Source organism: Salvelinus fontinalis, chromosome 1 (assembly GCF_029448725.1).
Source record: "Salvelinus fontinalis isolate EN_2023a chromosome 1, ASM2944872v1, whole genome shotgun sequence".
In the NCBI taxonomy this organism is placed as follows: Eukaryota; Metazoa; Chordata; class Actinopteri; order Salmoniformes; family Salmonidae; genus Salvelinus; species Salvelinus fontinalis.
In genome coordinates this window covers 31,793,154-31,811,774 of record NC_074665.1, presented here as the reverse complement: position 1 = coordinate 31,811,774, position 18,621 = coordinate 31,793,154, and the positions used below count along the sequence as shown (strand labels likewise).

The window sequence follows — 18,621 nt, the reverse complement described above, 5'->3', positions numbered from 1 at the left end:
GTCCACTGCGGTCCCGTTGATGTAGATATGTGGGTGCACCCTGAAGTCCACGATCATCATCAATTATGACCATCATAATTATATAAGCCACATAGGCCTATCACGTACATGCCCTTATTTCAGTCATCAGTAAAAAAAAGGGTGTCTTCTCCTGCTCCTGAAATCTGCTCCTGCGTTCATCCCAGTCATCAGCAACAGAGCATTGGGGTTGGTGCATGTCTGACATCAATGTGTGCGCAATTACAATGATAATTTAATATGGTCAATTTAAAAAATATATATTTAACATAAACATACTGTTGATACGTAGGCTATGGTGTAATGGAATGTTTTGACTTGTGTGGTAGGTTTTGTGGGTTTTCACACTCTTATGTGTGGTGTCATAACCAGCCATGAAATAACTATCGCGGTAGCTTTTTGTGGGATTTTACACTCAGCCATAAAATGTCAAAACAGATTTAAATATATGTGTCATGATAGTGTAATGACCATTTTATAACAGGTTATGACAAATTATGTCAGCTGTTATGACATGGTTATGACGCTGGGTGTCAAGTAAAGTGTTACCGAAAATCCTGTACACTGGACCCAGCAACACCTCATTTTCCCATTGTCTGAAAACATTTTAAAACAATGTCTCATACTGTCATCTATATTCAGCATCTGTACATAGTAACCACAGGTCCTAGGCAGTCACTGTAACTATTCTACCGTAACTTGTCTTTATTACCTGCTAATGAGAAGCATGATGAACACTCTTCCTCCAGAGCGGAGAACAGCCATCATTGCTGGGGAGGTGTGGAGGCGTCTGGTGAAGTCTATCTGAAAAAAGAGAAAAGAGAAAACTCAACTCCTAAATATAGGTACACTCAGGTGTTTGTGCATGTTCAATGCCTGCAGTACGGTACTTCACATATGGTCATCGACTGAATAATATTTAGTTCAGATCTAGTGAAAAGGACTCTTTTCAGGTGCTGTCTCCAAATTAGCTGAGGGGAATCACAGATGTTCTGAGCCTTCTGTGCTGTTTTTGTACACTGTATAGTCGGGTTCCAAAATATTGGCACCCTTGATAAAGGAGAAAAAAAGCCTGTATAAAATAAATAACAAATACTGAGGTATATTGTGTACTCCCCAAAAATGATATTATATTATACTAATACAATTGCTCAGAGAAATATATTTTGTTTAAAACCTCTGAAATGTAACTAAATGTAATCGAAAATGTAATCTAAGTCATCCCAGAAATAAATTATTTATCATGAGAGGGCCATAAACTATAACTAGTAAACCTACATGCAGAAAAAAAGGCAAAAATTTCACCTTTCAAAAAAAAATAACTTTCTGGTAAAATTAATTATACTTTACTGAGGTGAAATCACTTTTGAGGACACTGTGATGTGCTCAGGTGCACATCACAAATATGATAAAAAATATACCAATACAGAAAATATTTTATGATGTATTTCCTACTCAACAACACTGAATGAATTAAGCTTGAAATTACTTAGATTTTTTCTAAATCAATTTATAAAACGAATTACTATAACATTTCACCTTCCTTATAACTGTAAAATACATATTTGTATATTTAGTGTTTGAGAAAGTATGCATATGTTTCTGTTTTTCGACGCCAAACCCACCGCTGGTGTGCATGGTCAAAGAGCTCTATTTTCATGTAATTTGAGGTATATTGTGTACTCCCCAAAAATTATATTATATTATACTAATACAATTGCTCAGAGAAATATATTTTGTTTAAAACCTCTGAAATGTAACTAAATGTAATCGAAAATGTAATCTAAGTCATCCCAGACATCCCAGACACTGGTTCCAATCCAAGTGCCATTTATCAAATCCCAGGACGTACTATGGTCAGATGACATGAAAATGAGCTCTTTGGCCATGCATACCTGTTGTGGATTTGGCATAGAAAAATGGAAGTATATGCAAAAAAGTACCTCAACACTACTATAAAATGTGGTGGTGGATATTTGATGATATGGGGCTATTCTGCTTCCACTGATCATGGGCCGGGGTTAAGGTCAACGGCATCATGATCTTCACCAAGTACCAGGACATTTTAGCCAAAAACCTGGTTGCCACTTGGCCGCAAGTGGATCTTCCAGCAAGACAATTAACCCAAGCACAGATCAAAATCGACAAAGAAATTGTTCAATGAACACAAAATCAAGATTTTGCAATGGCCATCAAATCAAAGCAAATTTTATTTGTCACATGCGCCGAATACAACAGGTGTAGACCTTACAGTGAAATGCTTACATGCAGTTAAGAAAACAATGCAGTTAAGAAAATACCTAATAAATTATAAGAGATAAGAATAACAAATAATTAAAGAGCAGGCAGTAAATAACAATAGCGGGACTATATACAGGGGGTACCGGTATAGAGTCAATGTGCGGGGGCACCGGTGTCAAGGTAATTGAGGTAATATGTACATGTAGGTAGAGTTATTATAGTGACTATGCATTGTAGCAGCAGCGTAGCGGGGGGGGGGGGGGGGGGGGGGGGTGGTTGCCATTTGATTGTTTAGCAATTTGATTAGCTGTTCAGTAGTCTTATGTCTTGAGGTGAGAAGCTGTTTAGAAGCCTCTTGGACCTAGACTTGGCGCTCCGGTTCCGCTTGCCATGCGGTAGCAGAGAGAACAGTTTAAATTTAAGGTGGCTGGAGTCTTTGACAATTTTTAGGGTCTTCCTCTGACACCGCCTGGTATAGAGGTCCTAGATGGCAGGAAGCTTGGCGCACTGGTGCACTGGTTCGTATGCACTACCCTTTGTAGTGCCTTGCGGTTGGAGGCCGAGCAGTTGCCATACCAGGCAGTGATGCAACCCGTCAGGATGCTCTCGATGGTGCAGCTGTAAAACCTTTTATGGATCTGAGGACACATGCCAAATCTTTTCAGTCTCCTGAGGGGGAATAGGTTTTGTCGTGCCCTCTTCACGACTGTCTTGGTGTGTTTGGACCATGTTAGTTTGTTGGTGATGCTAAGGAATTTGAAGCTCTCAACCTGCTCCATTACAGCCCCGTCGATGAGAATGGGGGAGTGGTCGGTCCTCCTTTTCCTGTAGTCCACAATCATCTCCTTTGTCTTGATCACGTTGAGGGAGAAGTTGTTGTCCTTGCACCACACTGTTAGGTCTCTGACCTCCTCACTGTAGGCTGTCTGATCGTTGTCGGTGATCAGGCCTACCACTGTTGTGTCATCAGAAAACTTTATGATGGTGTTGGAGTCGTGCCTGGCCGTGCAGTCATGAGTAAACAGGGAGTTCAGGAGGGGACTGAGCACACACCCCTGAGGAGCCCCTGTGTTGAGGATCAGCGTGGCGGATGTGTTGTTACCTACCCTCACCACCTGGGGGCGGCCCGTCAGGAAGTCCAGGATCCAGTTGCAGAGGGAGGTGTTATGTCCCAGGGTCCTTAGCTTAGTGATGAGCTTTGATGGTACTATGGTGTTGAACGCTGAGCTGTAGTCAATGAATAGCATTCTCACATAGGTGTTCCTTTTGTCCAGGTGGGAAATGGAGATTGCATCATCTGTGGATCTGTTTGGGCGGTATGCAAATTGGAGTGGGTCTAGGGTTTCTGGCATTATGGTGTTGATGTGAGCCGTGACCAGCCTTTCAAAGCACTTCATGGCTACGGACGTGAGTGTTACGGGTCTGTAGTAATTTAGGCAGGCTGCCTTCGTGTTCTTGGGCACAAGGACTATGGTGGTCTGATTGAAACATGTTGGTATTACGGACTCAACCAGGGACATGTTGAAAATGTCAGTGAAGACAACTGCCAGTTGGTCAGCACATGCCCGGAGCACACGTCCTGGTAATCCGTCTGGCCCCGCAGCCTTGTGAATGTTGACCTGTTTAAAGGTCTTACTCACGTCAACTACAGAAAGCGTGATCACACAGCAGAAGGCCATTTTCTAATGTTGAATTGTACCTTACATAGTGAGAAATAACCATTGATTTCATTGTATATCCCACCAGGGGCAATCTGCTGATTTTAGATAGAATTTGAGCTATATTAGATCAAATCCAGACAGGAACTATTATTTTCAGCAGGTGACCTAAATCATTTCATGAGATTGACTTTACAATTGGCTCATTCATCCCCCTCCTCTCCCCTGTAACTATTCCCCAGGTCGTTGCTGCAAATGAGAACGTGTTCTCAGTCAACTTACCTGGTAAAATAACGGTAAAATAAAAAAATAAAAAAATTGAGAGAGGTTGTAATAAAAAGGGCACATTTAGGGACCCTCAAAAGAGGCTGAAAAATGTAATCTCAACAAATAATTTACAGAACACCTAGAAATTACTATTCCTAACTAGAAAAGATTATTCCTTTTTATTCTCAAAGTAAGAAAACCTATTCAAGAATTGACTACATTTTTATTTTAAAAAATGCAACAAAAAAAAATCATGATATTGTGATATCGGATGATACTCTGGTATCATGTAGCGACAGAATTTACAGAATGAACAGAGCACATCTTCTGGGCCCAAAATGTATTAAATACCTAAACGAAAAAATAAAAACCTTTACCACTAAAAATGTACAGTCGTGGCCAAAGGTTTTGAGAATGACACAAATATTAATTTTCACAAAGTCTGCTGACTCAGTTTGTATGATGGCAATTTGCTTATACTCCAGAATGTTATGAAGAGTGATCAGATTAACTGCAATTAATTGCAAAGTCCCTCTTTGCCATGCAAATGAACTGAATCCCCCAAAAACATTTCCACTGTATTTCAGCCCTGCCACAAAAGGACCAACTGACATGATGTCAGTGATTCTCTCGTTAACACAGGTGTGAGTGTTGACGAGGACAAGGCTGGAGATCACTCTGTCATGCTTATTGAGTTCAAATAGACTGGAAGCTTCAAAAGGAGGGTGGTGCTTAGAATCATTGTTCTTCATTGTTCTCTGTCAATTATAGTTACCTGCAAGGAAACATGTGCCGTCATCATTGCTTTGCACAAAAAAGGCTTCACAGGCAAGGATATTGCTGCCAGTAAGATTGCACCTAAATCAACCATTTATCGGATCATCAAGAACTTTAAGGAGAGCGGTTCAATTGTTGTGAAAAAGGCTTCAGGGCGACCAAGAAAGTCCAGCAAGCGCCAGGACCGTCTCCTAAAGTTGATTCAGCTGCGAGATCGGGGCACCATCAGTAAAGAGCTTGCTTAGGAATGGCAGCAGGCAGGTGTGAGTGCATCTGCACGCACAGTGAGGCGAAGACTTTTGGAGGATGGCCTGTTGTCACGAAGCGCGGCCTATAAGCCACTTCTCTCCAGGAAAAACATCAAGGACAGACTGCTATTCTGCAAAGGGTACAGGGATTGGACTGCTGAGGACTGTGGTAAAGTCATTTTCTCTGATGAATCCCCTTTCCAATTGTTTGGGGCTTCCGGAAAAAAGCTTGTCCGGAGAAGACAAGGTGAGTGCTATCATCAGTCCTGTGTCATGCCAACAGTAAAGCATCCTGAGACCATTCATGTGTGGGGTTGCTTCTCAGACAAGGGAGTGGGCTCACTCACAATTTTGCCTAAGAACACAGCCATGAATAAAGAATGGTACCAACACATCCTCCGAGAGCAACTTCTCCCAACCATCCAGGAACAGTTTGGTGACGAACAATGCCTTTTCCAGCATGATGGAGCACCTTTCCATAAGGCAAAAGTGATAACTAAGTGGCTTGGGAACAAAACATCGATATTTTGGGTCAATGGCCAGGAAACTCCCCAGACCTTAATCCCATTGAGAACTTGTGGTCAATCCTCAAGAGGCGGGTGGACAAACAAAAACCCACAAATTCTGAAAAACTCCAAGCATTGATTATGCAAGAATGGGCTGCCATCAGTCAGGATGTGGCCCAGAAGTTAATTGAGAGCATGCCAGGGTGGATTGCAGAGGTCTTGAAAAAGAAGGGTCAACACTGCAAATATTGACTCTTTGCATCAACTTCATGTAATTGTCAATAAAAGCCTTTGACACTTATGAAATGCTTGTAATTATTACTTCAGTATTCCATAGTAACATCTGACAAAAATATCTAAAGACACTGAGGCAGCAGACTTCGTGAAAATTAATATTTGTGTCATTCTCAAAACTTTCGGCCATGACTGTAGACATAGAGGACAGAGAAATCCGACTCCAGATATAATTTGGGATACCTTTAAGGCGTACATTTGGAGAATGATAATCTCATGCTCTGCAAAAGTTAAATCTGAATTAGAAATTCTAATTAATAAATATAAATCACTACCTGAGAAAAAGCCCATAAAAAAGTTTACAAGGTGAAGAAGAAATGAATAGGAATACATTGTTTTCCTTTTGAAGAGAGACAACAACTACAGGTTAAACTCAAATAAAGCATACCACTTAATGGCAAATAAACCTGGTAAATATCTGGCAACTCTCACAGAATGAACACATGCTAAACCAGTTTCTACAGCACCTTCGGAAAGTATTCAGACCCCTTGACTTTTTCCACATATTGTTATGTTACAGCCTTACACTAAAATGTATTAAATTGTTTTGTTCCCTCATCAATCTACACACAATACCCCATAATGACAAAGCAAAAACAGGTTTTTAGAAATGTTTGCTAATTTATATTTAAAAAACAACTGAAATATCACATTTACAGTTGAAGTCGGAAGTTTGCATACACTTAGGTTTTGAGTCATTAAAACTTGTTTTTCAACCACTCCACACATTTCTTGTTAACAAACTATAGTTTTGGCAAGTCAGTTAGGACATCTACTTTGTGCATGACACAATAATTTTTCAAACAATTGTTTATAGACAGATTATTTCACAATTTCATTATTTCACAATTCCAGTGGATCAGAAGTATACACTAAGTTGACTGTGCCTTTAAACAGCTTGGAAAATTCCAGAAAATGATGTCATGGCTTTAGAAGCTTCTAATAGGCTAATTGACATCATTTGAGTGTACCTGTGGATGTATTTCAAGGCCTACCTTCAAACTAAGTGCCTCTTTGCTTGACATCATGGGAAAATCAAAAGAAATCAGCTAAGACCTCAGAAAAAAATGGAGACCTTCACAAGTCTGGTTCATCCTTGGGAGCAATTTCCAAACGCCTGAAGGTACCACGTTCATCTGTACAAACAATAGTACGCAAGTATAAACACCATGGGACGATGCAGCCGTCATATCGCTCAGGAAGGAAATGCGTTCTGTCTCCTTGAGATGAGCGTACTTTGGTGTGAAAAGTGCAAATCAATCCCAGAACAACAGCAAAGGACCTTGTGAAGATGTTGGACGAAACAGGTACAAAAGTGTCTATACCAACAGTAAAACAAGTCCTATATTGACATAACCTGAAATGCCACTCAGCAAGGAAGAAGCCACTGCTCCTCAACCGCCATAAAAAAGCCAGACCACAGTTTGCAACTGCACATGGGGACAAAGATCGTACTTTTTTGAGAAATGTCCTCTGGTCTGATGAAACAAAAAAAAAAATGTTTGGGCATAATAACCATCGTTATGTTTGGAGAAAGAAGGAGGAGGCTTGCAAGCCGAAGAACACCATCCCAACCGTGAAGCACGGGGGTGGCAGCATCATGTTGTGGGGGTGCTGTGCTGCAGGAGGGCCTGGTGCACTTCACAAAATACATGGCATCATGAGTGAGGAAAATTAGGTGGATATATTGAAGTAACATCTCAAGACATCAGTCAGGAAGTTAAAGCTTGGTCGCAAATGGGTCTTCCAAATGGACAACGACCCCTAGCATACTTCCAAAGTTCTGGAAAAATGGCTTAAGGACAACAAAGTCAAGGTATTGGAGTGGCCATCACAAAGCCCTGACCTCAATCATCTAGAAAATGTGTGGGCAGAACTGAAAAAGCGTGTGTGAGCAAGGAGGCCTACAAACCTGACTCAGTTACACCAGCTCTGTCAGGAGGAGTGGGCCAAAATTCACCCAACTTATTGTGGGAATGTTGTGGAAGGCTACCCGAAATGTTTGACCCAAGTTAAACAATTTAAAAGCAATGCTACCAAATACTAATTGAGTGTATATAAACTTCTGACCCACTGGGAATGTGATGAAATAAAATGTTAAATAAATCATTCTCTCTACTATAACTCTGACATTTCACATTCTTGAAATAAAGTGTTGATCCTAACTGACCTAAGACAGGGATTTTTACTCAGATTAAATGTCAGGAATTGTGAAAAACTGAGTTTAATTATATGTATTTGGCTAAGGTGTATGTAAACTTCCGACTTCAACTGTATATAAGTATTCTGAACCTTGTTGAAGCACCTTTGGCAGCTTTTTTCAGGTCTCTCCAGAGATGTTCAATTGGATTCCAGTCCGTGCTCTGGCTGGGCCACTCAAGGACATTCAGAGACTTGTCCCGAAGCCACTCCTGTGTTGTATTTGCTGTGTGCTTAGGTCATTGTCCTGTTGAAAGGCGAACCTTCGCCCGAGTCTAAGGTCCTGAGTGCTCTGGGGGAGGTTTTCTTCAAGGATCTCTCTGTACTTTGCTCCGTTCATCTTTGCCTCCATCCTGACTAGTCTCCCAGTACCTGCCATTGAAAAACATCCACACAGCATGATGCTGCCAACACCATGCTTCACCGTAGGGATGGTGCCAGGTTTCCTCCAGACGTGACGCTTAGCATTCAGGCCAAAGAGTTCAATCTTGGTTTTATCAGACCAGAAAATCTTGTTTCTCATGAGTCTTTAGGTGACTTTTGGCAAACTCCAAGAGGGCTGTCATATACCTTTTACTTAGGAGTGGCTTCCGCCTGGCCACTCTGCCATAGAGGCCTGATTGGTGGAGTGCTGCAGAGATGGTTGCCCTTCTGGAATGTTCTCCCATTTCCACAGAGGAACTTTAGAGCTCTGCCATCGGGTTCTTGGCGACCTCCCTGACAAAGGCCCTTCTCCCCCGATTGGTCAGTTTGGCCGGGCGGCCAGCTCCAGGAAGAGTCTTGGTGGTTCCAAACTTCTTCCATTTAAGAATGATGGAGACCACTGTGTTCTTGGGGACCTTCAATGCTTCAGAAATCACCCGAAAACAATTATTAGATACCGTTCAAATTTTTGCACAGAGAAAAGCACCAGGAATGGATGGCTTTCCCAAATAATTATATTCAACATTTAGCACCTCTATTCACACCCCTCCCACATCTGAACTGGCTACATAGAGAGCACAGCATGATCAGAGGTGAGTGGTCACTTGGTTGGGTCAACAGAACGTATTATTAAAGAGATGCTTTACATTGAAATACAGATAGATGTAGTTGTCCCAGAGTTAATGATCCAAGGTCAGTTTTGCATTTCACATCCTGATGATTATGATGACTGACAGTGTTAGAATAAAAAAAACACAAGGCTTAAACATGCTATCTCTCTCTCCATCTGTCTCTTGTCTGCAGGTATGTTTTGATGTGAGAGAGGATGCCAACCCCCAGTCCCGTCATCGCCACCTCAACCGCGCTTAAGATAACCTTCGGTCCGACTGGGAGCCCAATATAATTTTGATGAACTGAGAGAATATTAGGGTAGCAATTTCCCTTCCTGTCTTTTACACCTCCCTCATCACCTCCTTTCTTCCTCTGTTTTTATAATGCACACCAGATGTGCATTGAAGTTCACATTGAACTTGTACTTCTAATATAATATTACAATTATAATATTTATAATGCATGTATTATGTATTTATAACACTTGGATAATGAACTTCTTCAATACAGCGTTTCACATTCTCTACTGATTGAAATTGGAATTTTGGATGGCAAAGGACCATGGGCACAGCCGGGAGAGTATCGCCGTCCGAAAAAGGAGCTGGAGGCCGCAAAAGCGGAGCGGCGACGCTATGAGGAGTTGGCTCGAGGAGAAGTGCACGCGAGGCAGCCCCAGATCTTTTTGGGGGGTGGTGGCACACGGGGAGATTGGCGGAGTCAGGTAGGAGACCTGAGCTAACTCCCCGTGCTTACCGTGGCGAGCGTCATACTGGTCAGGCACCGTGCTATGCGGTGGAGCGCACGGTGTCTCCAGTATGTATTCATAGCCCGGTGCGGTACATCGCAGCTCCTCGCATCTGCCGGGCTAGAGTGGGCATCGAGCCAGGAGGGATGATCAGCGCATCTGGTCTCCAGTGCGTCTCCTCGGCCCGGGTTATCCTTCGCCAGCTTTGCACACTTTGTCTCCAGTGCGTCTGCACAGCCCAGTGCGTCCTGTGCCTGCGCCCCGCAGGTGCAGGGCCAAAGTCACCATACAGCCAGGACGGGTTGTGCAGGCTTTTTTCTCGAGTGCGCCTCCACGACCCAGTGTATCCGGTGCCTCGGCCAAGGACAAGCCCTCCTGCATGTCTCCCCAGCCGGGTGAGTCCTGTGCCTGTGCTAAGCTCTAACCCTCCTGCATGTCTCTCCAGCCTGGTGAGTCCTGTGCCTTCTCCCAGAGCCAGACCTCCTGTGTGTCTCTCCATTCCAGTGATCATCCATGGCACGAAGCCTCCAGTGATGATCCATGGCACGAAGCCTCCAGTGATGATCCATGGCAAGAAGCCTCCAGTGATGATCCATGGCACGAAGCCTCCAGTGATAATCCATGGTACAAAGCCTCCAGTGATGATCCATGGCAAGAAGCCTCCAGTGATGATCCATGGCATGAAGCCTCCAGTGATAATCCATGGCACGAAGCCTCCAGTGATGATCCATGGCACGAAGCCTCCAGTGATGATCCATGGCACGAAGCCTCCAGTGATGATCCATGGCACGAAGCCTCCAGTGATGATCCATGGCACGAAGCCTCCAGTGATGATCCATGGCACGAAGCCTCCAGTGATGATCCATGGCAAGAAGCCTCCAGTGATGATCCATGGCACGAAGCCTCCTGTGATGATCCATGGCACGAAGCCTCCAGTGAGGATTAATGGCACGAAACCTCCAGTGAGGAGTTATGGCACGAGGCCTCCAAATACGTTCCGCCTCCAACGAAGGACGTCAGTCCAGAGCCTATAGCAACGCCTTCTAGTCCGGAGCCTCCAGCGTCGCCCTCTAGTACGGAGCCTCCAGCGACGCCCTCTAGTCCGGAGCCTCCAGCGTCGCCCTCTAGTCCGGAGCCTCCAACGACGTCCTCTAGTCCGGAGCCTCCAGCGTCGCCCTCTAGTCCGGAGCCTCCAGCGACGCCCTCTAGTCCGGAACCTCCAGCGACGCCCTCTAGTCCAGAGCCTCCAGCGACGTCCTCTAGTCCGGAGCCGACGGGCTTCAGTCAGGAGCAGCCAGAGTCTCCCTCCTGTCCGGAGCAGCCAGAGTCTCCCTCCTGTCCGGAGCAGCCAGAATCTCCCTCCTATCCGGAGCAGCCAGAGTCGCCCTCCTGTCCGGAGCAGCCAGAGTCGCCCTCCTGTCCGCTGCAAGGGTCCCCGGTCCGGGGTCGGCGGTAAGGGTCCACGTCCCGCACCAGAGCCGCCACCGCGGTGAAATGCCCACCCAGACCCTCACCTATAGGTTCAGGTTTTGCGGCCAGAGTCCGCACCTTTGGGGGGGGGGGGGGTTTACTGTCACGCCCTGACCATAGAGATCCTTTTTATGTCTCTATTTTGGTTGGTCAGGGCGTGAGTTTGGGTGGGCATTCTATGTCTGGTGTTCTATGTTGTCCTTGTTTTGTATATCTGTGTGTTTCTGCACCTTGCAGAACTGTTCGTTTATCGTTTTTGTTGTTTTGTTCTAGTATTTGTATTCATTAAAAGGAATTATGAATACTTACCACGCTGCACCTTGGTCTTCTCCTTCTCCTCTATACGACGATCGTTACAGTATGGAACGTTTCAGGGATCTTTTAATTCAGCTCATGTAACATGGGACCTACACTTTACATGTTGTGTTTATATTTTTGTTTAGTACTCACTACCTCCCGCACTCAGAGCTGAGCTGATGTAGTCAGTTTAGAAATACGTTCCACCAGCCCAGCCCACCACTCTTACAGGCACAGCGGGCCCTGAGGTCTTTGTCTGAGCAGTCGGCTAGCCACAGCGGATCCCTCGCCTATGCAACACTGTTTCATCTGAGAGTTCAGACGCTTTGATTTGGTCTCTAATTGACTTATCTTCCTCATCATTCCAGACAAGTATCTGGCTCTCGTCACCCTGCATCAGCGTAAGGCTGCTTGTTGTCTTGCTCTCGCCTCCTAAAACATATGGGAAATCGGCAGGCTTTGAGTGGGATTTGAATATGGTTGGGAAAAATCTTGCTTTTTGAAATGGTGGTGCTGGTGGTGGTGCTGGTGGCGGCAGGTTTGAAGAAGAGGAAGAAGATGATGATGATGATAATAATAATGATCAAAGAAGAAGAAAATAAGAAGGCAATCAAATACTTTTTGATAAAATATCACTATAAAAAAAACTCACCCTTCCCATGTAACAATCTGACAAGTCAAGCCAGAGGGGAACCAGTTGATCTGAATGTGCATCTGGACACTGTGACAGCTTGAGGGAGTGGTTGGCAACAGGGAGGACTTATGGCGTCAGATCTCATCACAGATGAGAGATGACAGTGCCACTGCACCGTCCCAAGTCAGACAGGGCACAGAGGGCCACGCAGACGGGACAGCCAGGTCAGCTCAAACCCAAATGTTTCTGATCCTCACTCCCATGATGCACCCGAGCCAGAGAGTGGGCGGCTGGGAGATGAGACCCATCAATCTGAATAAGGCAGGAGAGATGAGCCACCTGGTGCCATGTGCCTCCCTCCAGGTTCCAGCTGCACCCCTACCTCATCTCATAGCACTGCCCAACCACCCATTCTGCAGAGTAATGTCTGCACAGGTCATAGTCTCTACCCACACCTCAGACAGAATATAACAAGCATAGCAGGGAAGCAAAAGGGGTAGATATACAGATAGAATGAAAGTGAGAAATAAATCCCTAACTAGAAAGTTAAAAAGAAAGAATCCACCACTACATCATCCAAGACATGTTCATCGCCTTTCGTTGACTTTTAAAATTCTCTTACATCTGCTATGTTGTCACTCTGGTTGGGAAGGGAAATGACACTCTGGGTTCTGGAGTTTTGAAGATAAGGAGAGGGCCTTTCCATCATCTTTCTGCACAACACAGTTAATGTTAATCTCATTCATTTCGGTTCCCTTCTCTCTCTTTCAATGTTATGCTGACTGAGAGCTAAGTCTGTGCTGCAACTGGTTACGCATCCGTCGTGGAGATTTGTTGAAACCAAAAAAAAATTGAAAAATAAATAAGGAACATTGCGTTTTTCCCAGAGCTGCAATGGAACAGAGGCAGTTGTCTTGGCTGCTACTCGAAACACACACATATACATACAGTATATTTGGGAGAGAGGGACGTTTCAAGTGTTTCTATTTTCTTTCTGGATAAAATCAGATCTGACACCTCATTTGTATATACTGCTTGATTACATATGTCAATCTTACTTGTGAAATCGAAACTACATCAATGTACTCAAGAGCTGTTTGTTGTTTCAGAGCTCTTGCCATCCGCTGACAGCTATGTATAATCTGATAGTCTTCATAGCCTATGGGTAACAGCAACAGGCTAAAGTGGACATTTATAAGAATAATCCATTGTACGCACCAAATAAATAATTGTCTGCATTATGTCTTATGATGTTTTTTCTCCCCTTTTTTGCACTCCAAAAACAAAACGTATACATACGAACAACAACTTAAAGACAAACACAAACAATGACTACATCTCAACTGCCCAAACCCACATGCTCACACCCCCATCCCTAGTGCCTGAATTATTGTTTGCCACTTGGCCTTCAATTTAAACAATGTAGGTTTTTCTCGGTCGCAATAGCTATTTCAATATATTAAATAATAAATCATTATATTTTTCCATTGTGTCAATGATAGCGGATTGATTGACTTCCAAGTTTTCAGTATACGTTTTCTTTTAGGTGAGAGATGAGAAGAGTTGTCTGCATAGGCTGGTAATAATGAAAAAAATACATATAAATCCTCCACTATATCAGTACATGAACACCCACTTCCACTAATGTGCACACGTCCACACATGGATGCATGTCCACACATATCATGAGGGGCTGTATGAAATGTATTTCTGCAATGTCCTGTCACTTTGAAATCCCTGATTCACAAAAATAATTCAGTGCAGAAATGGTGATGGCAATTTATAAAGATGTCTTGACCCCAAATAGAATGTTCTAATTTACCGCAATGGCAAAGTGGATATTGCCCTTCGTAATAGTCAATCAAGCGTTCAACATAAAGCATGGCTACCCAGAAATAGTTTAACCCCATATTTTCTTTAAGTGCATCATTTAGGCCTACACACATCCCCCAATCTTAGGCTAGTGGCAAGGCCTCCACATTTTTGAGGAGGCCCCCAAAGTCTCCCATTTATGAAATGGATGGTTGTGTAAAAATATTTTACTGCAAAACTGGTTATAAATTGATCGATATTGTGAGACACCACCTAAACTCAAAAACTGCAGAATAATGCCATAATCTGACAATGCATAAATGTGGAAAACAAGTAGTTAGTTGTCTGTCCTACATTCACAAACAAACAGCATTACGACATCTTAATTAATATTTTATCTACAGTGCATTCGGTAAGTAATCAGACCCCTTCCCTTTTTTCCACATTTTGTTACTTTACAGCCTCATCGTAAAATGTATAAAATAAAAAAATATGAATCAACCAACAAATTGCAAATGTATTTAAAAAAAAACTGAAATCCCTTATTTACATAAGTATTCAGAACCTTTGCTATGTGACTCGAAATTGAGCTCAGGTGCATCCTGTTTCCATTGATCATCCTTGAGATGTTTCTACAACTTGATTGGAGTCCACCTGTGGTAAATTCAATTGATTGGACATGATTTGGAAAGGCACACACCTGTTTATATAAGGTCCCACAGTTGACAGTGCATGTCAGAGCAAAAACCAAGCCATGAGGTTGAAGGAATTGTCCGTAGAGCTCTTAGACATGAGTGTGTCAAGGCACAGATCTGGGGAAGGGTACCTAAAACATTCTGAAGCATTGAAGGTCCCCAAAAACACAGTGGGCTCCATAGTTCTTAAATGGAAGAAGTTTGAATCCACCAAGACTCTTCCCAGAGCTGGCCGCCTAGACAAACTGAGCAATCAGGGGAGAAGGGCCTTGGTCAGGGAGGTGACCAACAACCCGATGGTCACTCTGACAGAGCTCCAGAGTTCTTCTGTGGAGATAGGAGAACCTTCCAGACAGACAACCATCTCTGCAGCACTTCACCAATCATGCCTTTATGGTAGAGTGGCCAGATGGAAGCCAATCGTTAGTAAAAGGCACATGACAGCCCGCTTGGAGTTTGACAAAGGCACCTACAGGACTCTCAGAACATGAAAAACAAGATTCTCTGGTCTGATGAAACCAAGATTGAACTCTTTGGCCTGAATGCCAAGCGTCACGTCTGGAGGAAACCTGGCACCATCCCTACAGTGAAGCATTTCTGTTTTTTATTTGGAATCAATTCATACAAAATTATAAAAATCAGTTTTTGCTTTGTCATTATGGGGTATTGTATATAGAATGACTTGTCACGTGTGCTCCCTCTCCGGCCTCTAGGTCATCAGTCTGCTCGTTAAGGGATGAGTAATGCAAGATGTGCTAACATGATTAAAGTGCATTATTAAAGTGACTAGGGATCCATTTATTAAAGTCGCCAATTATTTAAAGTCTGTATGTAGGCAACAGCCTCTCTGTATTAGTGATTGCTGTTTAACAGTCTGATGGCTTTGAGATAGAAGCTATTTTTCAGTCTCTTGGTTCAGCTTTGATGCACCTGCACTGACCTTGCCTTCTGGATGGCAGCGGAGTGAACAAGCAATGGCTCGGGTGGTTGTTGTCCTTGATTATCTTTTTGGCCTTCCTGTGACATCGGGTGGTGTAGGTGTCCTGGAAGGCAGGTAGTTTGCCCCTGGTGATGCGTTGTGACCGCACCACCCTCTGGAGAGCCCTGCGGATGTGGGTGGTGCAGTTGCCGTACCAGGCGGTGATACAGCCTGACAGGATGCTCTCAATTGTGCATCTGTAAAAGTTTGTGAGGGTTTTAGGTGACAAGCCAAATTTCTTCAGCCTCCTGAGGTTGAAGAGGCGCTGTTGTGCCTTCTCCCCCACACTCTCTGTGTGGGTGGACCATTTCAGTTTGTCCGTGATGTGTATGCCGGGGAACTTAAAGCTTTCCACCTTCTCCACTGCTGTCCCGTCGATGTGGATAGGGGGGCAGTCCCTCTGCAGTTTCCTGAAGTCCACGATCATCTCCTTTGTTTTGTTGACGTTGATTGAGAGCTTGTTTTCCTGACACCACATTCTGAGTGCCCTCACCTCCTCCCTATAGGCTCGTCATTGATCGTGATCAAGCCTACTACTGTTGTGTCGTCTGCAAACTTGATGATTGAGTTGGAAGCCGTAATCTGTCTGTAAACAATTGTTGGAAACATTACTTGTGTCATGCACAGAGTAGATGTCCTAACCGACTTGCCAAAACTATAGTTTGTTAACAAGAAATTTGTGGAGTGGTTGAAAATGAGTTTTAATGACTCCAACCTAAGTGTATGTAAACTTCTGACTTCAACTGTAGGTAAAACGAAAGCAGACACTGAATATCCCTTTGAACATGGTGAAGTTATTAATTACACTTTGGATGGTGTATCTATACACCCAATCACTACAAAGATACAGCCGTCCTTCCTAACTCAGTTGCCGGAGAGGAAGGAAACCGCTCAGGGATTTCACCATGAGGCCAAGTCATAGAGTTTAATGGCTGTAATAGGAGAAAACTGAGGATGGATCAGCAACATTATGTCTAACCTAATTGGCATAGTGAAAAGAAGGAAGCTTGTACTTTATAAAAATATTCCAAAACATGTATCTTGTTGGCAACAAGGCACTAATACTGCAAAAAATATTGCAAAGCAATTCACTTTTCGTTGTGAATACAAAGTGTTATGTTTGGAGAAAATCCAATACAACACATTCATTTTCAAGCATCATGTTGTCACGTTCCTGACCTATTTATGTTAGTTGTTATGTGTGTTAGTTGGTCAGGACGTGAGGTTGGGTGGGCATTCTATGTTTTCTGTTTCTGTGTTGGTTTTGGGTTACCTGGTATGGCTCTTAATTAGAGGCAGGTGTTTGGCGTTCCTCTAATTAAGAGTCATATTTAGGTAGGCGTTGTCACAGTGTTCGTTGTGGGTGATTGTCTCCTGTGTTTGTGTATGTCGTTGCGCCACACGGGACTGGTTTCGGTTTGTTTGTTTAGTGTCATTTATGTGTAGGCTTTTTCCCTGTTCGTGCGTTCTCGTGTGTTATGTGAGTCCGTCGTTCAGATCTGTTCTACACCGTTTATTTGTTTTGTTAGTGTATAGTCAAGTTCGTGTTTTTTTCGTCTTGTCAATAAATTCATTATGTATTCAAACTCCACTGCGCCTTGGTTCAATCCCTGCTCCTCTTCGGATGAAGAAGAGGAGGACAGCCGTTACAGAATCACCCACCATACCAGAGCCAAGCAGCGGAGTCAACGGAGAAAGGGACAGGAGAAGAAGGAGCAATGGACATGGGACGATGTATTGGACGGAAAGGGTTGCTACACTTGGGAGGAGATCCTGGCTGGGAGGGATCGCCTCCCATGGGAACAGCTGGAGGCACTGAGGAGAGCAGAGGCTACCGGAGAGAGGAACCGGAGCTATGAGGGAACGCGTCTGGCACGGAAGCCAAAAAAGCCCGTAAGTAATTCCCAAAAATTTCTTGGGGGGGGGCTAGGAGGTAGTGGGCCAAGGGCAGGTAGGAGACCTGCGCCCACTTCCCAGGCTTACCGTGGAGAGCGGGAGTACGGGCAGGCGCCGTGTTACGCAGTAGAGCGCACGGTGTCTCCTGTACGAGTGCATAGCCCAGTGCGGGTTATTCCACCTCCCCGCACTGGTAGGGCTAGATTGGGTATTGAGCCAGGTGTCATGAGGCCGGCTCAACGCGTCTGGTCTCCAGTGCGTCTCCTCGGGCCGGCATACATGGCACCTGCCTTACGCATGGTTTCCCCGGTTCGCCTACATAGCCCGGTGCGGGTTATTCCACCTCCCCGCACTGGTCGGGCAACCGGGAGCATTCAACCAGGTAAGGTTGGGCAGGCTCAATGCTCAAGAGAGCCAGTACGCCTCCACGGTCCGGTATTTCCGGCACCACCTCCCCGCCCCAGCCTAGTACCTACAGTGTCTACACTACGCACTAGGCTACCAGTGCGTATCCTGAGCCCTGTTCCTCCTCCACGCACTCTCCCTGTAGTGCGTGTATCTAGCCCGGTGTCTCCAGTTCCGGCCCCACGCACTAAGCTACCAGTGCGTCTCCAGAGCCCTGTACAAACTGTATCTTCTCCCCCTACTAATCCTGATGTGCTTGTCCTCAGCCCGGCGTCACCAGTGCCGGTACCACGCATCAGTTATAGAGTGGGCTTTGAGAATACAGTGTGCCCTGTCCCTGCTCCCCGCACTAGTAGGAAGGTGCTTATCATTAGCACGGTGCCTCCAGTTCCGGCACCACGCACCAGGTCTACAGTGCACCGTATCCGGCCAGAGCCATCCGTCT

At 44.4% G+C, this 18,621-nt stretch overlaps 1 protein-coding gene across 1 annotated transcript in view; it reads right to left on the bottom strand.

The window, feature by feature from the left end:
* Nucleotides 1-819, bottom strand: part of LOC129853134 (gamma-aminobutyric acid receptor subunit pi-like) — a 59,826-nt gene extending 59,007 nt beyond the window's left edge. The window contains exon 1 of the mRNA XM_055918863.1: nucleotides 731-819. Within this exon, the coding sequence (XP_055774838.1) occupies nucleotides 731-786 (56 nt within the window). The 5' untranslated portion in view covers nucleotides 787-819. The remainder of the gene's footprint in view (nucleotides 1-730) is intronic.
* Nucleotides 820-18,621: the final 17,802 nt, after the last annotated feature.